The sequence below is a fragment of the Salvia splendens genome, chromosome 5 (genome assembly GCF_004379255.2).
Source record: "Salvia splendens isolate huo1 chromosome 5, SspV2, whole genome shotgun sequence".
Taxonomy (NCBI): Eukaryota; Viridiplantae; Streptophyta; class Magnoliopsida; order Lamiales; family Lamiaceae; genus Salvia; species Salvia splendens.
The window spans coordinates 18,242,094-18,254,916 of NC_056036.1; the positions used below are offsets into that span (position 1 = coordinate 18,242,094).

At 36.2% G+C, this 12,823-nt stretch overlaps 1 protein-coding gene and 1 non-coding gene across 2 annotated transcripts; both read right to left on the minus strand.

The window, feature by feature from the left end:
* Nucleotides 1–6,594: 6,594 nt before the first annotated feature.
* On the minus strand, nucleotides 6,595–9,086 carry LOC121802930 (ABC transporter G family member 9-like). The gene is made up of 4 exons (XM_042202627.1): nucleotides 8,759–9,086; nucleotides 7,793–8,585; nucleotides 7,409–7,725; nucleotides 6,595–7,312 (listed from the first exon to the last, which is right to left on the minus strand). The coding sequence occupies exons 1-4, from the start codon at nucleotides 8,819–8,821 to the stop codon at nucleotides 6,650–6,652; spliced, it is 1,836 nt and encodes a 611-aa protein (XP_042058561.1). The 5' UTR covers nucleotides 8,822–9,086; the 3' UTR covers nucleotides 6,595–6,649.
* Nucleotides 9,087–10,786: 1,700 nt separating this feature from the next.
* On the minus strand, nucleotides 10,787–10,891 carry LOC121806039. Its single transcript, XR_006051579.1, has one exon. It is a non-coding gene; the product is annotated as a small nucleolar RNA Z279/snoR105/snoR108 (small nucleolar RNA).
* Nucleotides 10,892–12,823: the final 1,932 nt, after the last annotated feature.

Genomic DNA, 12,823 nt, shown 5'->3' on the forward strand with positions numbered 1-12,823 from the left:
TTTCCTTTTTATTCCTCCGGAAATGAGAGGAGGCGGGTGTGTATATATAATATGGGGTGGTTTGGGGTTGTGATTTAGTGTTAGGTGGGGCCTACGGGAGCACCGTTTAAAACGTGCCACGTAAAAGGTGTTGGGCGGTATCAAATGGCCGACCTTATCCTATGGTAGTCCAGGTGCGTGAACGTGCAACTTAGAGTATATTCGAATCACCACGCCGTCATTTTTTGTGGCCGCAATTTTTTCAAAAAAAAAAAACACATGGAAAATATAATGTTGACTATATAATTTTAACGAATATCTGTTCAAGACAGATTTGTGGATTATCCCATACACTCCCTCTCCATTTCTAAAGTAGGAACTTTGAAAATTAAATGAGTTTTAATATAAAATTAATAAAATAAGAGTAATTAAAAAAATAGATCAAAATAAAAAAAGAAAAAATAAAATAAAATTAGTATTAACGGATCATAGGATTCATTTACTAAAAAGGAAAGGAAACAGAGGGAATAATATAAAGAGAGAGTTTTACATTATTTATAAGATTGTGTTTTTAGAGAAAAATATGAATATTGTTTAGAATAAACAGTAGAGTAAAAGTGATTGGTCAACATAATTGTCCATACAATACAAAGTCATTGGCTTCGCAAATAAGTTTTGAAAATAATAAAGTATTTACTATTTTTTCGTCCCACTCAAAATATTTATATTTTTAATTAGTACGAGATTTTAGGAGAAATTGTTAGTTGAAGTAAGTAGAGAGAAAAAATCAGTTGATATTTTAATGAGAAGAGATGGGAGAAGAATTTAATTCTAAATATAGAAAATGGATGTCTTGAATAAGACAAATTAAAAAAAATTGGACATCTTGAGGGATGGAGGAAGTATTTAAATTGATTTTAGAAAATTGCAATTTAAAAGTTTCAAACTAATTAGAAGAGAGGATAAAGTGTTTTAACTAACTTTAGACTATTTGAAAAGTAATACTCCGTACCACCTCTATAAAAAAAATAGACTAGTTTTATCACTTTGGATAGTCCACCAAAATTTGACTAATTCTAAATATGGAAAGTTTAAGACAACATATTAACCACACATTGTTTTATAATATGAACCCCACAATTTACTAACACATTCACAATATATTTTTTTCTATAAAAAATTTTCTATAAAAATAGAAAATGTACGTATTTTTATGGGACATAAAAATATTAAAATATTATAGTTACTTTCTATAATTCAGCCCTTTCTATATTCCAATCCTAGGTCCATCAATTACAGCATTGACACTTGATAATTTTTCTATTCATATAGTACTAGTATTTATCATTTTATCAAAAAAATCATTTTTTCGGTTTAGTCATCTGAATTTTTTAAACTTATACCGCCATAGCACATGTATCATTCATGAGACAAAATTACAAATGCGCATACTCACATCCCTGCATATTTGGAATTTGGAAATATATAGAGAAAAAAACGGATAACATCTAGAATATATATAATCCTAAAAATACAGATCAAATCTAGATTTGTTCCTAAATATTGTAGGTCACTGCATATGCTAGCGAATCGATAAAGAATTATAAAAAGAATATGCCAATATATGTCGGTGGGTTAATAATCACAGCAAAGTAATTCATAATCTAGGATATCATAGTCATTATGAATGTGGGAAATTAAATACATTTATCTTTTCCCATAAAGAGAGTGTAATGAGTTGCATTAATTCAATATATATAAGGAGACTTTTTATTGATGTCATTTTCCGAGTCTTTTTATACCCGTTATATCCTTTAGGCCATCCACAATAGGAATAGCCCAGCAATAGCCCAGCCATAGCCTAGCCACTGCCACATGATCAGCACTAACAATCCTCCTGCCACATCATCAAAACAAGCAAATAGCCCAGCAATAGCTCAGCCATAGCCTAGCCACATACTATCCACATCACTATTAACAAATATGTACAAAATGAAATAATTAACAATCACACAATATACAGAATTAAATTTACGACACAAAAACGAGAAAATTCACTAATATTAATAAAATTTAAAAAGTACATTAATTTAAAAAAATTACATAATTAAAAAAAAACTAACGTCGTGCAGTCCTCCGTGCCCATAACTCTTCAATTAAATCCTTTTGGAGTCGAATATGAGCCTCCGTTTGGCGCATGTCGGCATGTGCTTGGAGGCGGCCGTCTTCATCGTGGGGTACCCCACTCCGTACGTTAGGGGCGGCAACGCCGTGGCTTGGACCAGCTTCATTATCGTCGTTGGCCCAATCAGTCAGTTGTCCACCTTCATCTTCGACAATCATGTTGTGCATGATTATACATGCGTACATTATATCAGCAATGCAGTCGACGTGCCACAAACTCGTTGGCCCCTTAACTGCCGCCCATCGAGCCTGGAGCACACCAAATGCGCGTTCCACGTCCTTGCGCGCCGACTCCTGCCGTGCCGCAAAGTAGGCCTTCTTCTCATCTCCTGGGCATCGGATCGTCTTCACAAAGACGGGCCACCTAGGGTATATCCCATCCGCCAAGTAGTAGCCCATATCATGTCGGTTGTCGTTGGCGACAAAACTGATGGCCGGACCGACACCCTGACACTGCTCGTTGAAAAGTGGCGACGAGTTGAGGACGTTGAGGTCGTTGTTCGAACCAGCTATCCCAAAATACGCATGCCAAATCCACAGCCGGTAATCAGCTACGGCCTCGAGGATCATCGTTGAATTATTTCCCTTGTAGCCTGTAGTGTACATCCCCTTCCAGGCGGCGGGGCAGTTCTTCCACTCCCAATGCATACAATCTATGCTGCCTAACATCCCTGGGAACCCATGCTGTTCCCCGTGCATCCGCAGCAGATCCCGGCAGTCATCGGGGGTAGGGCTTCGAAGGTACTGATCACCGAATATTTCAATCACGCCCTGACTGAAATACTTCATACACTCCAGGGCAGTCGTCTCACCGATGTGGAGGTACTCGTCCCACATGTCTGCAGCGCCTCCGTAGGCCAACTGCCGGATTGCCGCAGTGCAATTTTGAATAGGAGTGTGGACGGGTCTGCCAGCCGCATCATGCCTAAAGCGGAAATACAGATATCGTTGCTCTAATCCGTTAACACTACGCATAAACAGGGACCTGCGCATCCTAAAACGGCACCTGAAAAGGTTGGCGTTGAACCGCGGCTCCTGTGCGAAGTAGTCTTCGTATAGGCGCTGATGTGCAGCTACGTGATCACGATCAATCACCGCTCGGCGGTGTACCACTGGTCGAGGTCGAGGTACCGCCGGCTGCAAGGCCCTCTGCATCCATTGATCAATCTCACGGTTCGTATAGGCATCTAGCGCTTCGTTCATTATACGCTCGTACTCCTCAGCATCCCCACCACTCCCACCACTACCACCGGCGTTACTCATTTCTAGGTGTTGATCTTGTACAGAAATTAAGATAGAGAGAGTACTCGTTAATACAAGTGGTGCGAATGAAAATGACGGGCAAGTCGCGTATATATAGTGTTTCAGAAACAAAAAAAAATTAAAAATTCGCGCTAGGCTGTGCACTAGGCGATCCGGACGCTGCAATAGCGCCTAGCGGACCGCCTAGCGCCACGGAACCGCCGAGCGCTAGGCGGTTTTTTTTCGCGAAATCCGCTAGGCGGCTGCAATAGATCGCCTAGCGCCGGTGCTCGGCTAGGCGGTGCGTTAGGCGTTATTGTGGATGCTCTTAGTTAAAAGATTCGACGTCGTATGAGTGTGTGAAAACCACGTGGGAATGGGTCGAGTCCACGTGGACATTCTGATAATTGATAAGCATCACTTTATGGCCGAATATTATTTTCCTTTTTATTTTTTCTGTATTTCCGGTAAAAAAAAAGTCACGAGGGCATGTCAGACACGTGTTCGTTTTGGAGTGTAGCGCTGTTTTGGACGTTTGTGAGCATTTTGTTTGGTGGTTTCTTTCACTCTACAACCTCCTTAACTTAGTGCTGAGCTGTCAAGATTTTGGTCAAAAGGTTGATTTCTTTTTCATTTTATTTTTATTTCAATTCATTTTTGAGAGCTTGTTTGGTGGATTGGCGATGATTGTGCTATTTTATCATGTTTTCTTTTGGATACGTGGTGGTCGGGGATATCACTAATTCGATGATGATAAATATTGTGGATTTCGTTACTTTCTTTTATAACTATACTCATAAGTCAAAAGTTAATTAAATTATGTTAACTTGTCATAGTAATCTAACTGCGTTATAGGTTGTTTGTATGAAAGCATTGAGAAGATTCTTGCAACGGATAGCCCTTAGTTAATTCTGTCTTCTTATGGATTGAGATAATTGGCCATCTCAGTTAAATGATAGGAAAAGTAAAAGATAAAGGTTTCTTTTATAATAAAAAAAATTAGACATCCATTAAAGTAATGCGATGTTTGAAGAAGCCACGAAAAATGCTTGTAATATAAAATCAAGTCATATTTTCAGCGCACAAATATTGAGCGCCAATATATATGTACCAAATTAAAACCCAAAAATTACCAATGAAGGTAAAATTTGAATACTCAAGTTAGTGCTTGATTTTATTGACAAATTACCACCGGACATCACACATGCTGAAAATCTCATCGGTAAATTATTTTGGATAGACTTTTGAACGTCTACTAAATTGATGCATAAATTATAAGTAGCTTATAAGTATTTTAATATTTTCTCCGTGCTAAGGAAGATGATCCCAATACGTAATTTTATGCAATTTTATTTTGTGTGTTAAGTGAAGAGAATAAAGTAAAAGAAATGAATAAAGTAGAGATCAATGAATTTCTATTTTTTAGTACTCCCCTCGTCCCATTCAAGATGACCACATTTCCTTATTTGTTTGTCCCAATCAAAGATGACCACTTTCCAATTTTGAAAATAACCCCCTATCTCCCTTCTCCTCATTAAAATATTCAAATACCTTTTTCCCCTCTACTTTATTCCACCTAATAACATTTCCTAAAATCCCGTGCCACTCAAGAATGTCGCCATCTTGAGTGAGACGGAGGGAGTAATAACTTTTACATAACCTTATATGAGTTAAAACTATGGAGGTTTAGATCAACATGAATTTTGCATGTTTTTAGGGGTTAGACTTGATATGAATTGATAGCTAAAAATGTCTATAGTTCTATAAATTGGTACTTTGATAATTCTATTAAGTTTTCATACTAAGGACATAAAATAGGTCGAGAATACAAGGTACTAAAATTGGAGTCAAAACGGTGAAGTAGTATAACCCAGTGATCCACTGGGTGAACCCGATCAAGGATGTACACTGGCCGCAAAAGAGAGCGATGACATGAAAATTACACCACTATATAAAATCTCGTGCCAAATTAAAAATGTTTCACTTAGAGTGGGACTGAGAGAATATATCTCAATTCTATCTATAAATACCCATTTTCTATCTATTTTTATACAAAAACTTATACACTCATTTCTCTATTTTTTTCAGGATTTAATTTAGATTTTACATAATATTTTATAATTTTTTATTGCATTTTATATAAGTATTTATTTTTCAATTTCAATTAATGTAGCTTTCAGTTAAGATTCAATTATTTAAATAATTAAAAATTATGTTAAATGTTGGGGCTGACTACATTATGGATTTTGAGGCCGGAATTTTAAAAGTTGGCGTGACACTTAAAAAAAAGGGGTTAGTGACTGGATTTTGAGACTAACATTGCTTATGTTCTAATAGAATATTTAGAATTCATAATTTATCATTAAAATAATTTTGGTAATTGGTTAAACTGTTGTATACCTTATTCATGCATTAAATTCCAGTATACACAATTTATATAATTTTTTGGGAAATCATAAAACTGGTACGCATTTATGGTCGTCCACAGATTTTTGTGCGTATCAAATTGTAAATATCAAGTTCAATGGATTACTTATTTTATTTACCCTCTATGTCCCAAATTATATGTCTCATTTTTTTTCTTATCCCTGATTCATTGTCTCACCTCATTTTTAATTCTATTTTTAGTAATAAATCTCATATTCCACTAATTCTATTTTACTTTAATTTGGTTATAAAACTAATAATAATATATAAAAAGAGAACTCACACACTAGTCATTTTTTTAAACTCATTTTCTTTTACATATATTTCTTAAAATCCGTGACAAGTCAAGGTGGGACACAAAAGTGTGAGCGAGTAGGAAAATTCCAATGCAATCTTATCTTCATTGATAAACGAACAGTTATTTTCGTCAATCTAAAATGGAAGTTGGACACAAAAGTTGGAGACATACGCTCTCCAGATTTAAGAATCGTATGTTTATTTCAAAAGCAAATTTTTAGCAAATTGGCATATACTACTTAGCATAAACACCAGTACACCATTAGAATAGGGCCTCACATTATCTTTCAGCACATCTGATCTTCTCCAAATTAAAGAAAAGGACTTCGTTAAAAGTTCACAACTTTGAGTGAAATAAAAGAGGCAAAATTTTCACTCTTCAATTCCACATCTAAACATATAAATCCGAGCCAATAAACATGCTACTAGACCTCAAAAATTGACAAAGAGGGTTACTTTATTTATTTAATCAAATCAGCTCTTCTAATAATGGTGCAAATGTGATGCATTTTTGAAAGGCCTAGTTCCTGGTGACACCAACTCTCATGAGAGCAACATAAGCTATAAGCCTATATAGCAAGAGCATCACAGCCATGGCTACCACCGACGCAACGCTCCCATTCCCGCCAATCCCTACCGCTTTTATGGCCGGAAAATCCCTAACAAGGCAAGTCTGATTCGGACCACAATGATACGTCTGATCATTCTCATACTGCGACCCGAGCAGGAGCTTGAAGGTGTACTGGCTGATGGATATGTATTTGATCCATGATATGAAGACGGGGACGTGCTGCACGTAATAGCCGCTGGCCAGTAGGAAGGTGAGCATGATTACGGATCCAAGTATGGTAGCGGACTTCTGGTCCATCACTGCTGCTCCTATGGCCAGCCCGAGCCCCTGAGAGCATAGCACGCTGTAGAGGAGCACAAACAAGCCCGAGAAGAAGGCCCAGGCTGTGTGCTTGAGCCCCGCCATCCAGTAGGTTATGGCATAGAAGACGGTCGGGAGGACTAGCTCCATGGGCAAGTCGCCTAGGGTTAAGGCCATGAAGTAGGACGAGAGACGGTACATGCCTGACGCTCGCTCTTTCGTTAGCATCATGCGTTCTTGAGGGAACGTGAAGATAGCCTGGAATAGCGGGTAGAACCCCCAAAAACCCGAGTAGAAGAAGAAGAGCCCGACCTACATTATCAATCAAATGAGGGTTAATCCAACACCAAAGCCTCCATCATCAAACCTAAAACCCAAAATCGAAAAAATCTAGCCCTCAATTGTTACCTGGTCTTGCAAATGATCGATGTCGGATTGCCACCAAAGGAGTCCAGCTAGAATAGCAACCACCAAAACTTGCACAATCTTGATTGTTGAGAAAGACTCATGCTTCCTTTCCTTGATTCCTCTCCGAAACAAGACTGAGAACTGATCCAACCATGTATTCGACCAACGCCTAAGCTTCCGATCATTCGTTGGAATGTGAAGACTACCATCCGCAGCAAGCTCCGACTTCACAGCTGCTGATAACTGCGATTGATAAGCATTCACAAGGCTCTGCTTAATCGCGGCTTGATCTTCATTCGTATCCGCAGTTGCAACTCCTATAAAGAAATGCAACATATTCAACGACTCAGACACTCGCTAATCCTATCGAAAAAAAACACTCACCATTTGCAAGATCCAGCAAGAAATCGGCCGGATTCATGGCAACACTCGGAGTAAAACCCACACTGGAAAAATAGTCCAAAACGCCGTCTCCTTTGCCGAAATACAAAGGGTTCCCTTCCGACAACAAGAGCACCTTATGAAACATGTAAAAAAGCCTACTCGAGGGCTGGTGAATAGTCATCACTACTGTCCGGCCCCCATTCGCGAGCTCCCACAGTGTGGAAACGATCTTCTGCGCAGTAGTTGAGTCCAAACCCGACGTTGGCTCATCCAGGAACAACAAGCTCGGGTTAATAAGCATCTCCTGCCCAATGCTGACACGTTTCCTCTCCCCGCCCGAGACCCCTCTCAGGAACGGCCCGCCAATGATGCTATTCCGACACCTCGACAGCCCAAGCTGCGCAATCACGCCCTCCGCGTGCTGGGCCTTGTCGGCCTTCGTCAGGGTCCCGGGCAGGCGGAGGAGGGCCGTGTAGACGAGCGTCTCGGTGACGGTGAGGTGAGGGTAGAGGACGTCGTCTTGGGTGACGAAACCGGTGTTGCGCTTCATCGCGTTGGAGAAGGGCTTCCCGTTGTAGTTGATGGTTCCGGCGAGATCTCCGCCTAGCCGGCCGCCGAGGGCAGTGAGGAGCGTGGTCTTGCCGCTGCCCGAGGGCCCCAGCATTGCCAGCATTTCCCCCGGAAATAGGCTGCCGGAGACTCCTTTCAGTATTAGTCTCTCCTCCGATTTCGCTTTCTTCTTCAACAGGCCTCCCGCCGCCTCGATTTTGATCCGGTAAACCACCTCATCGAACTGCATTTGAATCGAATCAACGAAATTCCGAATAATAATAAGTCCTAATTTAGTAAATTAAACTGAATTACGATTCCCCCAAATTCATAAAAACCAGAAAAAACCTAAATTGATAGAGATAATGAGATAGCAAAATTGAACGTGAGAATGCATGCATGATTGAAATCGGATACCTTGAGAGTGACGGGGATGAAGATGGCCGGAGAGATTGGATGCTGGGATTCGAGGTCCGCCATCTCCGGGTGTGCGAAGCCGAAAAGAGAGATCGGTAGGTTAAATGGGGAGAAGAGGAGGCATGAGAAGGGGTATAAATAGAGGGGGAATTGAATGAGAGTTGCGTAAGGGAGTAAGAAGGAGGAGGAGGAGGAGGAGTCATAAATTGGGGGGAAATTGAAATGGTGGAAGAGTGGGGAATTGCGTAGATGAATATGTCATGCAATTGGATAGCTGGGCGGTCGCTATCTCAATCTATTACTCCACTTTCTTCCTTCTCTCCGCAGCTTTTATTAACTCTCTCTCTCTCATCACCTGATTCATCTCCTGGTTTCCCTCTCTCAATGTATCTACATATAACAATATTTGGCTTCTTCCAAAATCAATCTATAACTTTCATTCCTACATTTACGAATTCACAGCTTGCCCTACTCGCAAGCCCATTCCATTTCCACCCATATCTTTGCTTCATTTTATTTTAAATTTTAAATCTATGTATAAATATTTTTACTCAACCAGATTGCACTTATATCTGCTCTCTATTCACTTTCTTGTATATTGATATAATATTATTCAAAATACTTTTGGGACTAAAATATCCTTCATGCTATAAAGATTATTTATGTTTTTTTGAGAAAGAATCGTTATTTTGATTCATTCATTTTCATTTACCATGAATATGTTAACAATTTCTTTTGGAAAAGTACAACAGAAATGAATGAATAAGTGCATTAAAAGTGGCAGTTTCACAATAAAAAAAGACAAAAATATGGATCATGTATGATATTATTGCAATGAATAGACTAAAAATATACTTTGATTCATTTTGGTTCCGGTGCAGATTTTAAGAAATGTAAAGGATAGTGGGTTGAAAAAATTAATGAAATATGAGTTTCACTTTTATATACTCCCTCCGTCCCATTAAATATGCAACATTTGCTTTTCGGCACGAGATTTTATGTAGTGTTGTTTTGTGAGTTAATGAAGAGAGAAGAAAAAGTAGATAGAATATTGTTTCCATTTTCAGAAACGTTTCATTTTTAATGGGATAAACCAAAAAAGGAACACGTTTCATTTCTAATTGAACAGAGGGAGTACTAGTTTTATAATAAAATGCGATGTAATGAGTTAGTGAAACATGAGGTTTATTTATTATTTATGGTAAAAAAAGTGAAAGTGAATAATTAATATGGGATGAACGAAAATGATAAAAGTGGACAATTAATACAGGACAATAGTTATATTGAGATTTTTATGTATGTGTATGTTTTTGTGTAGAGAAAATATTGTCATCGATTAATTCAAAGCCAAACACTAGTTAAGTTATAAATAAGTTATACCATATCACGAACTTACACCATTATTTCTGATATTTAAAAGAGATTTTAGTCATATATTGGAGTTTGACTTGCCAAATATATCATTCTTATACACTAGTTCGATGATCTAGATATGTCCCCTAATTACTCGATATTACAAAAGAAAAATTGTCATTGAACTATATTGCTAGAGTGTTTTATATGAATATGACATAGTGCGTGTGTAATAATTAGAGTAATTGGAATCCGATACAGTACAAAGTTCTCTATTAAAGTGAACACTTCGTGTCGTCTAAAGTGTGTTTTGTGTTAACTGGTCCCAAAATTAAAGAATCAATTAATTCAAACATTACTTTTTTTTCGTTAAGAAGCCGAGTGACACTATTTGCTTTTACTATATAAGTATATTGAAACATTAATATAGTAAGAGAGAGAGAAAATCATTCATTTTTCTATTAGAAATGCATATCCACTATTTCGAAGATTTTTGTTAGTGAATTGAATTTCACGATGAACTATTTACGTATGCTCACACGTATTTATCGAACAATCTTTGAATCGAAATTTGTGTCATATTTATGCTAGTATTAAATATAAAAACTTTTAGCAGTATTTGTTTCAAAATTATGTTTTTTTTTTTTTTTTATTACACTTCACAGCACGGCAAGAGGGATCAGATTGGTTTAGATGAGAGCGCCTAATTGTCGTAAAACAGGCGGAGCAGACACCCATCTCGCATTTTTGTATGCGAGCTTTGACCACTCATCATTTCCCCTTCAAAACTTGCCTGAAGGATCATGCTGTTTCAAAATTATGTTCTAGCATTAAATATTATATACTGCCGCGTGTAGAATGCATGCATATGAACATATACTAACCGAGTTGATCATTCACAAATGAGATTTTTAATTTGTTCTACAATCTTTTGCGTTACACAATTTTTCAGTAATAAGTTTACTAGTTTTAATATTACTACATAATACTTCAGATTAACACTTACGATAAAAATAAATTTTGCAAATATCATACGCCATATATTTAAAATATAGATAGTGATTAATATATAAAAATTGAAATTTGATGAAAATATCATACGCCATATTTTTAAAATATGTACTTTATATAGAAAGTGTTGTAATCATCAAATGAGAACCAAAATTAAAACAAAAACTAAAATCAATGTTATCTATTGAATTTAATGATCTAATGGCACCAAAGCATGATAATAATTTCATTTAATTTAAATATAACATGTATAATTGTCTATTTTAGCTAAGGTAGTTATGGTAGTATATCCTGAAGTTATGGAAGGAAACCTTTTATATTAAAATTATCGTGACATACTATCTATCTATACTATATATAAAAGCTAAATGTTGGAAAATTTTAAAATATTAAATGATTGATATGTGAAGACTACTATAGTCTAATTGCATTTCCAAATTAAAAAAAAAGTGGATTGTAATCACATTAATGATGATATGGTGCATTCCATTTCTCAATAAAAAAAAAGTAAATTGAATTTTCTTAAATACTAATGGTCAATAGTTTAAAAGGGTAAAACAAATATTTAGTTTAGAGCCAATTCTTTAAAGTCTAATTATTTTATATTGATTGGTATGACATATTTAGCTTAACTTTATGTCGTTTTTTAATAGTAAATGAAACCATGTATTATGTCTAAAATTACAAAAATATATCAATTAAAATCCATCTATTTGTTGGTACTTGTAGGGATGTCAATCCAACCCGAAACACGTGGGTTGGCTCGAATAGCCCGGTAATATTAATGGGTTAGGGCTGTTATTTTATAACCTGAATACAAAACGGGCTAAGCGGGTTGGCCCGAATGGGTTGACGGGTTAAACGGGTTGGTCCGGACGGGTTGCAACTTTTAATTAAAAAATATTAAGTTTTAGGGGTTTTTTATATTTTTAAGATATGATTTTTATTTTTCATAAAGAATTAATTATGAACAATGCCAAAATAATGATACGAACACAAGCTTTAATTCAAATTGATTGATTTAGTTTTAATTTATCTTTGTTTATGTTGTAATTGATCGAGATGAAAGGCTCTTCTACTACTATTGAAGAAAACTATGACACTTTGAAGATCTTATATGATTCTAAAACTAAGAAAAATTAATTAGAATTTAAAATCATTTTATAGAGGAAAATTTTAATTACATTTTTGAAAGTTTTAGGCCAAAATAGCCCGATGGGTTAACCCAAAACCGGCGGGTTAGGATTAGGGTTGAAAATTTATGACCCGAATTTTTTTACACTTGAAATTACATATATAAAAGAGGAGTTTAAAAAAAATAACAAAAATATCATTAAAAATATTATAAAATTATATTAAAACTTAAATAAAGTAATAGATAAATTGCAGCCGTTTCCAATTTATTAGTAATGTTCATTAGGTTTGTTCATAAGGTAGACAATTAAATAGCAATATTCCGTTTTCAATTTTAAAAGTTATTATACCATTAATAATAGAATTTATTAGTATTTGGATTTATTAATTTTTATGCAGGTTATAAATTAGGAGAAGTTAAAAGTTTATTTTATACTTATGATAAGTGCATAAAGTAAAAAGTTTTTAAAAATGATAAGTGAAAATGTTTTGGAATTTAAACTGCATGCTTTATTTTCCAATTATGTCGCCAGATATTTGCTCGCCGTGTTTTTTGGACCGGATAGA

Excerpts from the sequence above, each read along its gene's own strand:
- LOC121802930 (XM_042202627.1), bottom strand. The coding sequence starts at position 8,821 with ATGGCGGACCTCGAATCCCAGCATCCAATCTCTCCGGCCATCTTCATC. Across the intron at positions 8,586-8,758 it reads TCATCCCCGTCACTCTCAAG|TTCGATGAGGTGGTTTACCG; the intron begins GTATCCGATTTC and ends ATTCAAATGCAG. Across the intron at positions 7,313-7,408 it reads TCGATCATTTGCAAGACCAG|GTCGGGCTCTTCTTCTTCTA; the intron begins GTAACAATTGAG and ends TTGATAATGTAG.